The sequence below is a fragment of the Sprattus sprattus genome (genome assembly GCF_963457725.1).
Source record: "Sprattus sprattus genome assembly, chromosome: 14".
Lineage (NCBI taxonomy): Eukaryota > Metazoa > Chordata > Actinopteri > Clupeiformes > Clupeidae > Sprattus > Sprattus sprattus.
Genome location: NC_137912.1, coordinates 22711256 through 22728543, shown reverse-complemented (window position 1 = coordinate 22728543; position 17288 = coordinate 22711256). Strand labels below are relative to the sequence as shown.

General features: G+C 45.0%; 1 protein-coding gene across 2 annotated transcripts in view; it reads left to right on the top strand.

The window, feature by feature from the left end:
- The window catches only part of upf2 (UPF2 regulator of nonsense mediated mRNA decay), a 20032-nt gene extending 7981 nt beyond the window's left edge, over positions 1 to 12051 (top strand). For both annotated transcript variants that reach the window (XM_080851158.1, XM_080851157.1), the window contains 13 exons: positions 8 to 121; positions 298 to 414; positions 1353 to 1538; positions 1850 to 2053; positions 2533 to 2808; positions 3095 to 3278; positions 4583 to 4716; positions 6447 to 6551; positions 7725 to 7823; positions 9006 to 9173; positions 9782 to 9923; positions 10469 to 10589; positions 11707 to 12051. In XM_080851158.1, the coding sequence (XP_080707284.1) occupies positions 8 to 121; positions 298 to 414; positions 1353 to 1538; positions 1850 to 2053; positions 2533 to 2808; positions 3095 to 3278; positions 4583 to 4716; positions 6447 to 6551; positions 7725 to 7823; positions 9006 to 9173; positions 9782 to 9923; positions 10469 to 10589; positions 11707 to 11716 (1860 nt within the window). In that variant the 3' untranslated portion in view covers positions 11717 to 12051. The remainder of the gene's footprint in view (positions 1 to 7; positions 122 to 297; positions 415 to 1352; positions 1539 to 1849; positions 2054 to 2532; positions 2809 to 3094; positions 3279 to 4582; positions 4717 to 6446; positions 6552 to 7724; positions 7824 to 9005; positions 9174 to 9781; positions 9924 to 10468; positions 10590 to 11706) is intronic.
- Positions 12052 to 17288: the final 5237 nt, after the last annotated feature.

Sequence of the window (17288 nt, the reverse complement as noted above, 5' to 3'; positions counted from 1 at the left end):
GTTTCAGATCCGTAAGAAGGACCAGATCAACATTGAGACCAAGAACAAGACCGTCAGGTTCATCGGAGAGCTGGCTAAGTTCAAGATGTTCTCTAAAACAGACACACTGCACTGCCTGAAGGTCTGGACAGAACTCACTCATACCCCAACTCACACATACAAACACACACACGCACGTTATCATCTTTTACTGACAGCTTCTTACAATATGCAAAAAGTTAAAACTATTTTATAAGATATATTGTGTGTGTGTGTGTGTGTGTGTGTGTGTGTGTGTTTGTTTGTGCTCCTTTGCAGATGCTGCTGTCTGATTTCTCTCATCACCACATAGAGATGGCCTGCACCCTACTGGAGACCTGCGGACACTTCCTGTTCAGGTCACCAGAGTCTCACCTGAGGACCAGCGTACTTCTGGTCAGTCACACACAGTCCTCTGCATATTTTGCACACATTTCCATGTACTGTTTTGCATAGTTTGGGGTGTCTCATAACATCCACCCTTTCCTCAACATATGTACACACACATTTGCATTTACTAATTTTCTCTCACACAATGTTCAGCTCCCAAAGTACTCTACTCTCGCACACACAAACACCCTGACAATGTCTATATTGTGTTTCCGTGTGTGTGTCCATGTATTTGTCAACCCTGAGCATCATGGCAGGGTTATCACAGCCTTGTAGCTGGTGTTTGTATAGTGACACTGCAGGTGTGTGTGTGTGTGTGTGTGAGCGTGTGCGTGTGCGTTAGAGAGAGATAAAGGAGATGATTGCAAAGATAGACTAGGAGAGAAAGAAACACACAAAGATAAATAAACAGAAACGCCAGAAGAAATGAAGGAGGGAAGAGTATGAGGAAGTTGACTAACACTTATCTTCTGAACTAAGTGGACAGACTTGTGTGTGTGTGTGTTTTAACCTTCAGCTTAGCTGTACAAATCCACCCGTCCTCATGCTCAAGGTCATGGCACTCTGAAGTGCCGAGTTTGGTTTTAGTTTAGTTTAGTAAACAAGCACGGCATGGGAATGACCGTTTCATGAATATGGGCACTGGAGTTTGTTTGTGTGTTTCTTTGTCTTCTTGGCTGTCATTTTGTTCAGTGATTTGTTTGTGTGTGTGTGTGTGTGTGTTATTGTGCAGCCTGCTCAGGAAATCTGTGTGTTTGTGTATGTGTGTTATAATGGTGTGGCTAGGAAGCAATGTGTTTAGATGTGTGTGTGTGTGTTAGTTAATGTGTTATATTCTCTGCTCCTCGGGAACAAATGATGTGTAATGTTTATGTGCCCACATGTGTGTGTGCCCGCTCGTCCTTGTGTGTGTTAGTTAATGTGTTATGTTCTCCGCTCCTCAGGAACAAATGATGCGTAAAAAGCAGGCGCAGCACCTGGACGCTCGGTACATCACCATGGTGGAGAATGCCTACTACTACTGCAACCCCCCTCCTGTGGAGAAGACCGTGCGCAAGAAGAGACCCCCCCTCCAGGAGTACATCCGCAAGCTGCTCTACAAGGACCTGTCAAAGGTCACCACAGAGAAGGTAATACACACACACACACACACACACACACACTGCTTGACAAGCAGAATACCTCAGCCCCCACCACTTTTTCAGTTTTTCCTCACATTTTTTGTTACCCACACACGCACACACGCACACACGCACACACGCACACACGCACACACGCACACGCACACACGCACACACAACCATTAGGTCTGTGTAACCACAGCTTTCTCTACAGTAGAGGTCATGAGAAATTGTAAACGTTAATATGTAAACGTCATATGTACACACAGACACACACATGCCTGACCCCACTCCTCTACCTGTGTCTTGTCTTGTCTCAGGTGTTGCGTCAGATGCGTAAGCTTCCCTGGCTGGATGCGGAGACCAAGGCCTACCTGGTGTGCTGCATGGTCAACATCTGGAACGTCAAGTACAACAGCATCCACTGCGTGGCCAACCTACTTGCCGGACTGGTGGCCTACCAGGAGGATGTTGGCATACACGTAGTGGACGGGGTGCTCGAGGATATACGCCTGGGAATGGAGGTGTGTGTGTGTGTGTGTGTGTGTCTGCGTGTGCCGAGGAAAGTTGGCCTGGCTACATGGGCATCCATGTTAACTGAGTGGTGCAGGTTTGAATATTAAATGGAGAGCGAGTGTGTGTGTGTGTGTGTGTGTGTGGGTGTGGGTGTGGGTGTGGGTGTGGGTGTGTGTGTGTGTGAGAGAGGTGAGACTGAAGAAAAGTGTTGAATCACATTGCTGGAGGTCATCCAACTAGAAGATTATCATGATAAAATACCTGAACTTTTTGTCACTGATCCGTCTCATTTTATTCACTGAGACTACTGGAGGGTGTAGTCACTGTGTTTACTGTTGCCTCTCCTCTATGAGATTTATTTCCTGCTCGCTTGCTTTCCTTTATCTTCTCTCCCTAACCCACATCTTTCTCTCTCTCTCTCTCTCTCTCTCTCTCTCTCTCTCTCTCTCTCTCGTTCCTTCACTCTCCCCCTCCTCCCCCCCCCCAGGTGAACCAGCCCAAGTTTAACCAGCGGCGTGTGAGCAGTGCCAAGTTCCTGGGCGAGCTCTACAACTACCGCATGGTGGAGTCGGCCGTCATCTTCCGCACGCTCTTCTCCTTCATCTCGTTCGGCGTGAACACCGACGGCACGGCCTCCCCCCTGGACCCCCCCGAGCACCATTTCCGCATCCGCCTGGTCTGCACCCTGCTCGACACCTGCGGCCAGTACTTCGACCGTGGCTCCAGCAAGAGGAAGCTCGACTGCTTCCTCATCTACTTCCAGGTCAGAGGTCACCAGCATGCTGGTGCCATTGTCCCGTGTGTTTTTGTGTATCTATCTTTGGGTCCAATGATACTCTATGTTTGTACTTTTGGTCTGTGTTTGTGAGCAGGTGAAAACACATTCAGACTTGAAATGTCTGTATTTGAAAATCATCCCCTTGCATACCTGATTGATTATACATAATCTGTGACCGAGTGAATGCATGTGAGTTTGTGCCTACCCTGTGAACTCGTATATAGTCATCCTGACCGTGTGTGTGTGTGTGTGTGTGTGTGTGTGCATGCAGAGGTATGTCTGGTGGAAGAAGAGTCTTGACGTGTGGACCAAGGACCACCCATTCCCCATAGACATCGACTACATGATCAGCGACATGCTGGAGCTCCTGAGGCCCAAGATGAGGCTCTGCACCTCACTGGACGAGGCCACCAAACAGGTCACAGACCTGGAGAAGGAGGTCATGATTAAACTGGGTAAGCTAGAGAGAGGACACACACACACACACACACACACACACACACCTCACTTGAGGAGGCCACAAGACAGGTCACAGACCTGGAGAAGGAGGTCATGATTAAACTGGGTAAGCTAGAGAGAGGACACACACACACACACAGACACACACACACACCTCACTTGAGGAGGCCACAAGACAGGTCACAGAGCTGGAGAAGGAGGTCATGATTAAACTGGGTAAGCTAGAGAGAGAGAAACACACACACACACACACACACACACACACACACACACACACACACACCTCACTGGAGGAGGCCACGAGACAGAGCTGGAGAGGGAGGTCATGGTTAAACTGGGTAGGATGGAGTGAGAAGCGTACACACGTGTGTGTGTGTGTGTGTGCGCGCTCCCGCTTTCAAAGGAACTTCCTGGGTCACCGTGGTTGTGTGTTCCCCAGCCCTGCCACCTTTTCGTTTCTGTCGTCCCTGATAGACAGCATTCCTTCCTCTGTGGGAGGACTGGTTTACACTCATTCATCAGGCCCCACTCCTCCACTCCCTTACCCCTTTCACACTTCTGTGTGTGTGTGTGTGTGTGTGTGTGTGTGTGTGTGTGTGTGTGTGTGTGAGTGTGAGTTACGTAGGAAAAATGTATTCCTTCCTGGAGTGGGGCTAGGACCCTCACTCTGCTCTCTGCAGATCACTCATAAACACACACACACACACACACACCCCAGCTGATAAAGGTAATTTGCAGGCTTTTGTTCTGTGTTTTAAGGTGTTCGATCGGAATGTGAGCAAGAATGTGCTACAGCTCCACCCCTCTTTGTGTGTCTGTGTGTATGCTGTGTGTGTCTGTGTGTATGGTGTGTGTGACTGGTCTTATGGTGTGTGTGTGTGTCTGTGTGTATGGTGTATGCGACTGGTCTTATGTTGCCAGTTTGATTTCCATAATCTGTGGACTGACCTGTGTAAGAGTTGAGGATGAGGTCTACCACCACTGGCCCACATGTCACACAGTTTGTTAATGTGTCACTCGAAAATATGACCTGTGTGGGTGGGTGTGTGTGTGTGGTGTTTTAAGTTCATTGCCACATAAAAGAAGAACGTTTTCTGGATTAAATTACTTAAAGATGGAGCTCTTAAAGTGTTACTGCAAAGGAGTCTGTGTGTGTGTGTGTGTGTGTGTGTGTGTGTGTGTGTAGATCTCTGTAGTTTAAAAGACCTGAAGACTAAGGCGCATCTTAAAAATCAAGTGTGTGTGCCTGTGTTTGTGTGTGTGCCTGCGTGTGCGTGCCTGTGTCTCCCTGTCCCCACAGGCTTAGCGATGGAGAAGGATGGCCGTTGCCCCAGTTCTTTGGGTGAGGACGAAGATGATGATGATGACGATGAGGAGGGTGGGGCAGAGACAGAGGAGCAGTCTGGAAACGAGAGCGAGATGAACGAGCAAGAGGTAGATACATTCCCCCTTTTCTCTCTCACTCTCACTCTCTCTCTCACTCTCACACACACACACACACACCCACACTCATTCACTTCTCTCTCCTCCTCAGTCTCTGTCTATCACTTTTCCACTATCCATTCGTCCCTCAGTCTCATCAGCTGCTCCCTCTCTCTCCCTCTTTCTCTCTGGATCAATCTTTTTCTTCTATTCTCTATTCGATTCCCTTTCGCCATCTATTCTATTCTCTTTCCTTATCTCTTTCTGTTCTATTCTTTATTCTATTCTCTATTCTATTCTTTCCCCATCTCTGTTCTATTCTTTTCTCATCTCTTTCTCTATCTTTCTACCTCTCTCTGTCCAATCCCCTTTTCTCTACCCCTGTTCCCCCTCTTTAGTCATCTGTCATATTCTCCTTGTCCGTTTACACCTCCTCCACCAGTCTCTTTCTTTCTTTTTTTCCCTCCCTCTTTTCCATACTTTTCTACGTCTACGTAATCTACGTACTTTTCTTATATTTGTCTCTGCCCAAGCCCCACCTTGTGCAACTAGGTGAGGTTTGGTGGAGTCCCATGTTGTTTAAATCTGCATTAGTCGTATGAGGACTACAGGACAGGCTTCCCCTGTGTGTGTGTGTGTGTGTGTGTGTGTGTGTGTGTGTGTGTGTGTGTGTGTGTGTGTGTGTGTGTGTGTGTGTGTGTGTGTGTGTGAGAGAAGACATCAGGGGAGTGTGCATGTACTCAAGATCACTGAAATGGTGACACACTTACACTCTCACACATGCAAATACACACATTTTAGAAAATCTTTTGAAATGAAGCACTTGGCTACTGTTTACGGGGATTGTGTGTGTCACTGCACCACATAGCAAAAAAGCGTTTGAATATCAGCTGATGGCCGTTTCCTCATCAGTCTCAGTCATTTCCCTGTTCTCTCTTCAAAGCCAAATGACATTCCAGAGTTTTTTTTATTGTTTTAGCTGTGTCTGTTTTTTTTTTTATACAGGAGTAACTGCCTTTGCAGGTGTTTTCATAACCTTTATACTTCACGTCTGAAAGAGCATGCAGTAGTCTCGTAGCATTTTCCGCACAGTCCTCCTTATTATTCTTACTGCCTGCGGTAGTTAGTTCACACACGATGGCATGCCTTTGTGAAAAGAGAGCAAGAAGGGAGGGGGTTCAGGAAGACAAACCATTGAAACCAAACATGTAAACAGACCTTTAAGTATGAGGAAGTGAGTGGTTGTGTTTGAAAAATAAATCCTGACAGGGCGAACAGGTCTTGTATTGTCTTGAAGGGACTATGCATCCCGCATATAAATTGCCAAGGCGATAAAAGACAAAATCTCTCTCTCCTTCTTACTTGCTGACAAGCTACGATAAGTAAATGGACGATTTGTGGAATGATACGAAAGATCTGAATCAGTAGCACAAAACCTGTTCCCAATCGCAGCGGTCATTGATTTCTTTTTTCAGGGGTTATCATGGAATATTGACCTCCGGATGTTGGGATAGACCATTGAATTCAGTGGAACTTAGCATCATTCTGAGGAGCCGTAAGATAATATCGCATGACTGTCAGTCAAGGGTTGCTTTAAGAAAGCCATCAGGCTCCTTTAATCTGGTGATGCATCTGTGTCCAACTGAAGATATTACTGTGTATTTACTGGCAGATGAAGCTTTTGAAGGGTTTTAGAGCTCCTATAACGGTGTGTGTGTCTGTGTTTGTGTGTCCTTTTCCAGGAGGGATCGGAGAATGAGGAGGAAGAGCGAGAGGAAGAGGAAGAGGAGAACACAGACTACCTGACCGACTCCAACAAAGAGAATGAAACTGATGAAGAAACCAATGTGAGACTAAACACAGACACACTTTCAAGTTACTGTTGAAGTTCCTTAGTCAATCAAACTTTATGTTTAGTGAGTAGGATGACAAAGTAATGTTGTGTAATATTTAAATGAATAGACATTTAAATGCACAATTTGCTCTCCCGATTCACGCACAAACCTATGCGGGTGACACACACACACACACACACACACACACACACACACACAAACCTATAAGGCAGTCAGGGTTGTGTCTGGATTTGGCCAACTTGGGTGGGTGCCTAGTAGGACTGTAAAGATATTGGATCGAACCGAGAAACCGCGACACTCTGGGCCACGAACCTGCATCGCGATGCGAGGAGGCAGAACCGCAACATGCCCTCAGCGGTCACTTGATACAAAAAGTTTGGTTCGCTAGTAAAGGCGGCTGCTTGCTTCAGCGTTGGGGTTAATTGTTGCGCAAAATGTACTCAGTGCAGTTCATGCTCCCAAAGGTTGCGCGTGTTGTCATGAGCCTGCCATTTGCTTGGCAGATAGAAAGCTGTTTCCCTAACAGAAAGTCTGAAGCTTGAAGTTCTTTTCAAACCTTTGCTTGGGTAGCACTGCTAAACTGAGCAGACATGCAGACTACATTTAAGTAATCTCATCACGTAACATTCGTTTTCTAAAAACAATCACATAGTATTGCATGTTTTACTGTGGTAGAAAATACGTTAGCTTAATGCTAACGTATATGGGAAATCCTATAGTGACCGCGCTAGGTATTAGCATCAATTAATTCACGTTAATGTTTTTGTATGAGCCTGACATTTGCTCTGCAGATAGATAACAGGTTCCGAAGTTTGTTGAATGTTTTTCAACAGCATTGCTTTGAGTAATAAAAACCTCAATATTTGGTTATAAATTGTTTCTTCATTTTTTTTTATAGCTCATACTTATTCTAATGTGAATTAGAAAATATATTTTAAAAATCGCAAGGGTAAAAAAAAATAATAATAATAATATCGTGGGGTGTATCGAACCGTGGGTCAAGAATCGTGATATGAATCGAATCGTGAGGTAGGTGTATCGTTTCAGCCCTAGTGCCTAGTGCTCACATTCACCATCTACCCGCATGAAGACTGTATTGTCTGGTGTTGAAAACACCATAAGAGTTGGTTTTCATTTTTTTTGGTGTTTGTGTGTTTTCTTCAGGAGGTTACTATCCGTGGAGGTGGCTTGAAGCATGTTGCCTGTGCTGAAGATGAAGATTTCATCCAGGCCTTAGATAAGATGATGTTGGAGAACCTGCAGGTACAAACACACACACACGCACACACACACACACACACACACACACACACACACACACACACACACACACACACACACACACACACACAAAAACTCAAACTAATTGTCTCCGTGCTTAAAACATTCCAACCGAACCACTTATCATATAGAAGGCTACTCCCTTACTGAACTTCTAGGCAGCATTAGGTATTTGCCCTGCATACAAGGCCTGTTGCATTCAGTTACAAATTTAGCTAGTAAACAAATGCGACGGTATAGGTCGTCGTGAATATTAAATGGTGTGACATTTCAGCAGTGATGCTACTTATTCAGTGGCTGAGTTTGGGCTTGAAGGGAGGGGCAGAAGTGCACAGCTGAAAAGGGAAAGAGTGCACAGCTGTAAAGGGAAAGAGTGCAGCTGAAAAGGGAAAGAGTGCACAGCTGTAAAGGGAAAGAGTGCACAGCTGTAAAGGGAAAGAGTGCACAGCTGTAAAGGGAAAGAGTGCACAGCTGTAAAGAGAAAGAGTGCACAGCTGTTAAGAGAAGAAGTGCACAGCTGAAAAGGGAAAGAGTGCACAGCTGAAAGAGTGCACAGCTGTAAAGAGAAGAAGTGCACAGCTGAAAAGGGAAAGAGTGCACAGCTGTAAAGGGAAAGAGTGCACAGCTGTAAAGGGAAATAGTGCACAGCTGTAAAGAGAAGAAGTGCACAGCTGCAAAGGGAAAGAGTGCACAGCTGTAAAGGGAAAGAGTGCACAGCTGTAAAGGGAAAGAGTGCATTGAGGGTGCTGGATTTATAGCACGACAAGACAAAACCAGAGCATCATTCCGAAATGTAATGCAGCACATTAATCCCTGTGATGTTTTCAAAATCGTCGGAAGCCATGATGATAATTGAAATTGAAATTTGATAAATTCTACAGCCCTAATCTGGGACCGTGTGTGCTAGTGTGATGGTGCTTTTGCATATGTAATTATAATTTATGTGTATAATTCTAAATCTGTGTGTGTGAGGCAGCAGCAGCGCAGTGGAAAGTCTGTATAAGTACGCCAGCAAGACATGGCAAATTCTGTGCGTGTGCGTGTGCGTGTGCGCGTGCGTGTGTGTGTGAGTGAGCATCAGCGAGCATCAGCGCAGTGTAAAAGTACGCCAGCTGGACATGGCTAACTCTGTGTGTGTGTGTGTGTGTGTGTGTGTGTGAGCAGCAGCGCAGTGGAGAGGCTGTGAAAGTGCACCAGCTGGACGTTGCGATCCCCCTGCAGCTGAAGAGCCAGCTGAAGAAAGCCCCCCCCCCTATTGAAGGAGAGGGGGACGCAGAGATCAATGACACCATGCAGTTCGTCATGCTCACTCGCAAGGGCAACAAGCAGCAGGTACGCACACACACACATGTTCACACACACACACACACACAAACACACACACACACACACTTTTAAACTAGAGAGAGAGAGAAGAGGAGAGAGTTTACACAAACCAAAGAGCCAGTTAGGACAACAGGGGGATGTTAACTGGAGAGGAGCTCTTAAAATACAGGAGCAGGATTCAAAGAGCGAGCGAGCGAGAGAGAGAGAGGGAAGAGGGAAGGCAGCCATACTACCCTTGTACTGGTAGACACACCCTGGACCACAACACACACACACACACACACACACACACACACACACACATGCTCGCTAGCTCAGACCACAAACCAAACATTCCAATGTCAACCCACACACACTAACCTTCTCTCTCTCTCACACTCACACACACACACACACACACGTCAATATTATTTCTGAAGCAGCGCTTTTGAAGTTCCACCTTTTCTAAAATATCTCAGGCCTAATCAGTGCAACAAAACAAAACTCCTCCAAAAGCTAATTGAACTAAAATATGTGTGTGTACCCCCTCTCTCTTATTTACTCTCTGCTCAGTTTAAGATTTTGAACATGTTGTCTCACGTGGCTGTGTGTATGTGTGTGTCTTCTGTCTGTAGTATAAGATCTTGAACGTGCCGCTGTCGTCCCATCTGGCTGCCAACCACTTCAACCAGCAGCAGGCCGAGCAGGAGGAGCGCATGCGCATGAAGAAGCTCACCCTGGACATCAACGAGCGTCAGGAAGCGGAGGACTACCAGGGTACTAGAGAGATAGAGAGAATGTTTGTGTGTGTGTGTGTGTGTGTGTGTGTGTGTGTGTGTGTGTGTGTGTGTGTGTGTGTGTGTGTGTGTGTGTGAGAGAGAGAGAAGGAGAAACAAGGAACAGGGAGAAAGTGAGGGAGATGGGGAGGATGAATCGAGAAGGGAAATGGAGAGTGCAACTAGATGGATAGAGGAAAAGTACTCCCTCTGTGCGTGTACTCTGGGTTTTGTAACTCTGCAGACTGTTTACATGCACAAATATGTAGCTATACATCACACTAAAGGAAAGGGGGAAAGCCTAATAGGTCCTCTTTAAACTTCAGCAAAAGACAATCTGGAGGGAGGGGAAAGGGCCGAGGGAGGGAGAGGGGATAGCTGGACTGAGAGAAAGAGAGGAGGTCTTGGGTTAACCTCTCTCATCTGTATGCCTTTGTGTCTGTCTGTTAGCTCTTCTCCCCTGATGGTGGTTGTGAAGATGAAGATGGCAATGTGTGTGAATGTTGCTAATGCTGATCTTTGTGTTGTGTTGTTTTGTTTGTGCAGAGATGCTGCAGTCCCTGGCCCAGCGTCCTGCGCCGGCCAACACCAACCGTGAGCGACGGCCTCGCTACCAGCACCCAAAAGGGGCCCCCAATGCTGACCTCATCTTCAAAACAGGGGGCAGGTATGGCCTAACACACACACACACACACACACACACACACTCTCTCTCTCCCCTCACTAAGCCAGTTCAAACCTTTGGCCCCTAAGTCCCATAAACGGGGGACATCTGTGGTAGAATGGGAGGAGGGAGGCAAAAATGTGCCTTTCAAGGGCCAAGCGCAAGACGGAGCCAGTGATGTAAACAGGTTGGAGGGGGACTCTTAGGGAGAGTAATTGGGCGTGGCCTTGGGATTGGCAGATAAAGTTCATCGCATTGTCCTCAGAAGTGTGTGTCCTCATCAACTCTAACTGACTGACATGTTTACTGACTAGTTATATAGCCTTAGTCTATAAAACACACTTTGTTTGTGTTTAGTAGATTTGTGCGTGTGTGCTGCTCGCGTGTGTGCTGCTTGTGTGTGTGCTGCTTGTGTGTGTGCTGCGTGTGTGTGCTGCGTGTGTGTGTGTGTGTGCGCGTGTGTGTGTGTGTGTGTGTGTGTGCTGCGTGTGAGTCTGGCATGCATGTGTGAATGTGTTTGCATTTTTAAATGCTGTGCATTTTGTTATGTGTTTTGTATGTGTGCATGCATGCTTGCTTGCTTTTTTGCTAACTTCTGGATGCCGCTTTCTGCTCGTGTGTGTGTCGGTGTGTGTTACATAAGGCAGGATGCTAGGGCCAGGCGTCGACTCTGATAGACCTGTATGCTGAGGATAAACAGCTGAGGGACTGGTTAGTGTGACGATCCCACTCTTCCTACTCACACTCGCTCATTTACACACACACACACACACACACACACACACACTCTGCTCTTTCTCCTACTCTAAAGCACAGGGGTAAACAGGGTGAAGACTCCACTCTCACTGTCTGCCTGTTTCTTCAGCCTACAGTGGCTTTGTTGTTATATCAGTGGCAGGATTACCACTGAAGTCATCACCATGAAAATTTGTGGGAATTCTGACCACAGGGTGTGCGTGTGCGTGTGTGTGTTTTTTTTGGTGTGTGCACATGCGTTTTTGTGTGTGTGTGTGTGTGTGTGTGTGTGTGTGTGTGTGTGTGTGTGTGCGCGCACATGTGTGTGTGTGTGTGTGGTGTGTAGAGTCCTCCACTTGGTCTAACCCGATGTTCTGTTTCTTAGGCGACGCTGATTGGATCCCAGTCGAGTGAGCAACAGAGCGTGAAAGAGAAATGTACAAAAATGAACGAGAGCGTGAGTGCAGCAGTTTGGCGTCACCCCCATGCGGACGGGGTCAGTCAGTCACTCAGTGTCTGAACGTAATGCAGTCCCCCCCCACCTTACCATGACAACAGGAGGAGGAAGAGGTGGAGGAAGAAGAGGCTGAAAGGAAGAGAGAAAAAGAGAAGTGTGGCCAAAGGAGTGTGTCCGGGGGGGGGTGGGGATCTCCGCATCACCAATCTCCTCCTGTACAGTTCCACCAGCACCACACACACACACACACACACACACACACACACACACACACACACACACACACACAAACAAACCATAGAGCAGAAAACACACACACACACACACTGAAGTGGATAGATCTGACACATACACACACATTCCCACAGCACCCCCCTGGAGTGGCGTCTGTGTGCGCAAGTGTGGGAGTGCGCCAATGTTCTGGCGTCTTGTGCAGTGGAGACTATCCTTCCCTTACTTTCTGGGTTTATAGGCTCCTAGTTGTCCTTGTTTTTTGGATAACTCTCTTTCTATCAATACTACACACAGATACACACTGTACAGAACCTCTGTACAACACACACACACACACACACACACACACACAAACACAGGTAGTTCACTGAATGAATGTAGGAGGGTGTATGGGGGAAAATGGGCAGGGTCCACCAAACTAGGCTGGTCTTGTTTCAAACCCACCCTGCCAAAACCAAGATGGTTTGATACTCAAGACTTAGGAGATGTGTGTGTGTGAGTGAGCGCGTTTGTGAGCACGAGAGCGAAATTGTGTGTGTCTGTTAGCGCGAGAGTGAAATGGTGTGTGTGTGAGGGCAACATTTTTGTGTGTGAGAGCAAAAGACAAATCGTGTGTGTGTGTGTGTGTGTGTGTGTGTGTGTGTGTGCAAACGTGTTACACCCTCTCCGCTGAAGCACCTGGCCGGTAACATTGGCAACGACTTTGACAGGGCAAGTGTGAGTGACCAGCCTCAAATGAGCAGCTCTTTACCACCCTAGCACGGAGACCAGAACCAGAGATGTGTATAGAACACATACAAACCTCATCCTTTCTTTATTTTCATAGATGATCTCTCCATGTACACCTCCTTTTGTGTTGTGTGTGTGTGTTTTTTTTTTTTTTTTTGCCAAGACAGGGGATTTTTGGATAAAGTCCTGTCGATGTGATCTGAAACGAGTCAAATCCCTCTAGGGTGGCTTGGAGAAGTGCTTTATCTAGAGTCAGAGGGTTATCTAGAGCTCAGTGATTCCTGAGTATATATATATTTGTTTATTTCTGTGCTTTTTAAATTTCTCTTCGTTGAGTATGGAAAGATGAAAATGGGAGGGCGGTGAAGAATGAACTGAATAAACAGACGTGTTCTGATGTACTGCATGGGGCTCATACACCAGCTTTATATATGAATTATTTTGCCAGTAGTACAGTAAAGTGTTCGTTCATTACTCTCACGTCTCAACTGGTCTGATTTTATTTTGCTTGTTTCAACTGTTGCATATTATGAAATATCTAGTTTGCTATAGCTCACTATTAAAATATTTCAGAAAATATCAAAGCAAAGTGAGGGAGGATGAATATAAAAGTGAGGGAGGATGAATACTTTCTTGATGCATAGTATATAACCTCGTCCTAGATCATGTGTTTGATATGCTTTAACAGGAAAACATTCAGATGATATATTAAAATACTTTCTATACTATACAGCCGCGGAAAAAATTAAGAGACCACTTCAAAATTATCAGTTTCTCTGGTTTTACTATTTATTGGTATGTGTTAAAGTAAAATGTACATTTTTGTTTTATTCTATAACCTACTGGCAACATTCCTACCAAATTTCAAATAAAAATATTGTCATTTAGATCCTTTATTTGCAGAAAAATGACAATTGGTCAAAATAGCAAAAAAGATGCAGTGTCTTCAGATCTTGAATAATGCAAAGAAAACAAGCTCATATTCATTTTTAAACTACACAATACTAATGCTTTAACTTAGGAAGAGTTCAGAAATCAATATTTGGTGGAATAACCTTGATTTAAAATCACAACTTTCATGTGTCTTGGCATGCTCTCCACCAGTCTTTCACATTGCCGTTGGGTGACTTTATGCTACTCCTGGCGCAAGAATTCAAGCAGCTCGGCTTCTTTTCATGGCTTGTGACCATCCATCTTCCTCTTGATCACATTTCAGAGTTTTTTTTATGGGATTCAGGTCTCGAAATTGGGCTGGCCATGACAGGGTCCTGATCTGGTGATACTCCATCCACACCTTTACTGGCCTGGCTGTGTGGCATGGAGCATTGCCCTGCTGGAAAAAACACTTCTCAGAGTTGGGGAACATTGTCAGAGCAAAAGGAAGCAAGTTTTTCTTCCGGGACAACGTTGTATTTTGCCTCCTGAGGTTTGTAAAAGACCATAAGGATTGAACCAAAGCGGACTTGAGGGTCTCCTAGTTCGTCTTCTCTGATGAGTCCAATTTCACAGTAGGTGCAAGACTCTGTGGCTTGTAGGCCTCTCCAGGTCTCCGTCTAACCATCAGACGACCATGTGTTGGGCAAAGCTGAAAATTGGACTCATCAGAGAAGACGAACTAGGAGACCCTCCAGTCCGCTTTGGTTCAATCCTTATGGTCTTTTACAAACCTCAGCCAGGCAAAGTACAACGTTGTCCCGGAAGAAAAACTTGCTTCCTTTTGCTCTGACAATGTTCCCCAACTCTGAGAAGTGTTTTTTCCAGCAGGGCAATGCTCCATGCCACACAGCCAGGCCAGTAAAGGTGTGGATGGAGTATCACCAGATCAGGACCCTGTCATGGCCAGCCCAATTTCGAGACCTGAATCCCATAAAAAAAACTCTGAAATGTGATCAAGAGGAAGATGGATGGTCACAAGCCATGAAAAGAAGCCGAGCTGCTTGAATTCTTGCGCCAGGAGTAGCATAAAGTCACCCAACGGCAATGTGAAAGACTGGTGGAGAGCATGCCAAGACACATGAAAGTTGTGATTTTAAATCAAGGTTATTCCACCAAATATTGATTTCTGAACTCTTCCTAAGTTAAAGCATTAGTATTGTGTAGTTTAAAAATGAATATGAGCTTGTTTTCTTTGCATTATTCGAGATCTGAAGACACTGCATCTTTTTTGCTATTTTGACCAATTGTCATTTTTCTGCAAATAAATGATCTAAATGACAATATTTGTATTTGAAATTTGGTAGGAATGTTGCCAGTAGGTTATAGAATAAAACTAAAATGTACATTTTACTTTAACACATACCAATAAATAGTAAAACCAGAGAAACTGATAATTTTGAAGTGGTCTCTTAATTTTTTCCGCGGCTGTATATTGTTATGAAGATGCAAATATTCTGTCTATGGTCTTGTCATTAAACGACCAGCAGTTAGCGACTTGAAGTTTAACTGGGGTTTGCCTCATCTGAATTCATGATCTTATTCTTAACGGAAGTGAACTGGTGAGCCACAATGCACGGCAGCTAATGGTCTGATGACAGTCACCGTCAATCGTGCTCCGTGAAGTCTGGGTGCTTTCCACCTCCACATGTGCTAAACAGGAGAAGGCGGTTGTTGTGTTGACTATAGCAAAAAGCTCATGTAAGTCTTAATCTACATCTCCTTCTCTTGCTCTGTCTTTTTTTCTGCCTGTGCCTCTTTTTGCTCTCCATCTCTCTCTTCCCCTCCATCTCCCTCTCTCTCAGCTGTATGCATTGGGTGTGTCTTGTTTGTCTGGTGGTAATTACAGACTGGCCGCCCTAATTTCCCAACTTCCTGGCCCGTCAACTCCCTCATATACACACGGTCTGTCTCACTCTTACGCAGTCAGTCTGTCTCAATCACATTCAGCCTGTCAGTGTTGTCTGAGGAATCCAGTTCTTATCTGGGCTAGCCTCGGAGTCACCCATTATAAGGGACCTTAGATGCCCCTTTAAACTCCCTGGTCAGTGGAAGAGAAATGGACACATACACACACTGACTGTACACACGTTAGTGTGTTGTGTGATAGAAAAGTGAAATAGGCCTACACGTAGCCTACACTGATGATTTGAATTCAAACAACTAATCGAGGAGGCGGTGGTTTAAAATGTTCATGTTTATTTCCTCTCTAAAATGAACGTTTTCAGATGGGACTGAGAAGGGGAGGGAAAAGACCCAGTCCTGTGGTAGCCTACCCTTGAAGAGAGGGCCTCCCACTTAGCTGACCCGCTGATTTACAACGCAGTATAACCAGCCAGCTGATATGCCACATTTTTGTAGTTTTAAGGATTAAGTCTTTGGGAAAAATGTTTTTGTAATGGATTTAAGATGGTTTGCCGTTTTTAAAGCATGGTGGTATTTAATGACATTGACGACATTAATTACTGGCAAAAAATACCCCCATTCTAATTAAATTAAATGAGGAAATGCCATTTCAACTAGAGGTTTTATATTACAGCAGGGTAGCTAAAACCTTATTCAGGATGCCCAGGCTGGATGAAGTGTTAGTCATCTGCCCTTCTGCTGACTCTCTGGTCTGTCTAACTTTGTCCACCTTGTTTTAGGTGACACAGTTGTAAGGAAAATCAATAGTGTGTCAGATATATCACTTGTTTTTTTTTTCTTCTTCTCTATGTCTTGAGAATGAGTTTCCAAGATACTTTCAGTGGAGGTCTGGTATAAGTGTGGGTTTCATGTGTGAGGTGAAAGATTTCGCGTCTCTTTGCTATTTCAGGTCTAAGACACACATACTACCCATGTAGTTTCACTCTAGAGAGAAAGAGAGCATCACACCCATACCAGTCCACAAGGGGAATTTCTTTGTCCGTGGCCATTTTTATTAAAGCCAGATATGACAGTAATGCTTCCAATTTAAATATGAACATATATTTCGGGATGTGGTGCATCCCTGGGAACAATCACTTTGGATCTGAAATATATTATTTAAAAAATATAGCTTTCTGAAAAAAAGTGGTCTCGTGGCACAACTTGCCCCCGGTGCGGGGTAAGTTGTGCCTTTAGAGAGAATACATTGGGGTAAATTGTGCCATTGAATACTGAAGCAAAACAGTATATTTTCATCTCAGAAGCTGTGATGCTATAAATTCAATACGAAATTACTCATTTAAGGCCGATTTTCTACAAGCCTATTGCGCCACATGAGCACATCAAAGGTCAATTTTCTTAAACAAGGCCAAGGCCTAGGGCTTCATGAACACATCTATGTTTTTCTTCTCCATGTATCGTTTTAATGACATCCGGCATATTTTCATCTGTCTCGCCATCTGATGAATGGACTTCCCCTTCTCTACCTCTACCTCTTCCACTGCTCTGTCCATGTCCTCTAGATGAGTTGAAGCCCTGCCTGTCTTCCTCTTATAACTCTGTCGAATGATGGTCTATTTTATCTTTTTGGTGTAAAATTAAGAATGACACATAGTTTTAGTGATAAAATGTAAGAATACAATGTACAATTACAATAAAATAATATGTTTAGAATATACAAGTGGGGGTGCCACTGGCACAATTTACCC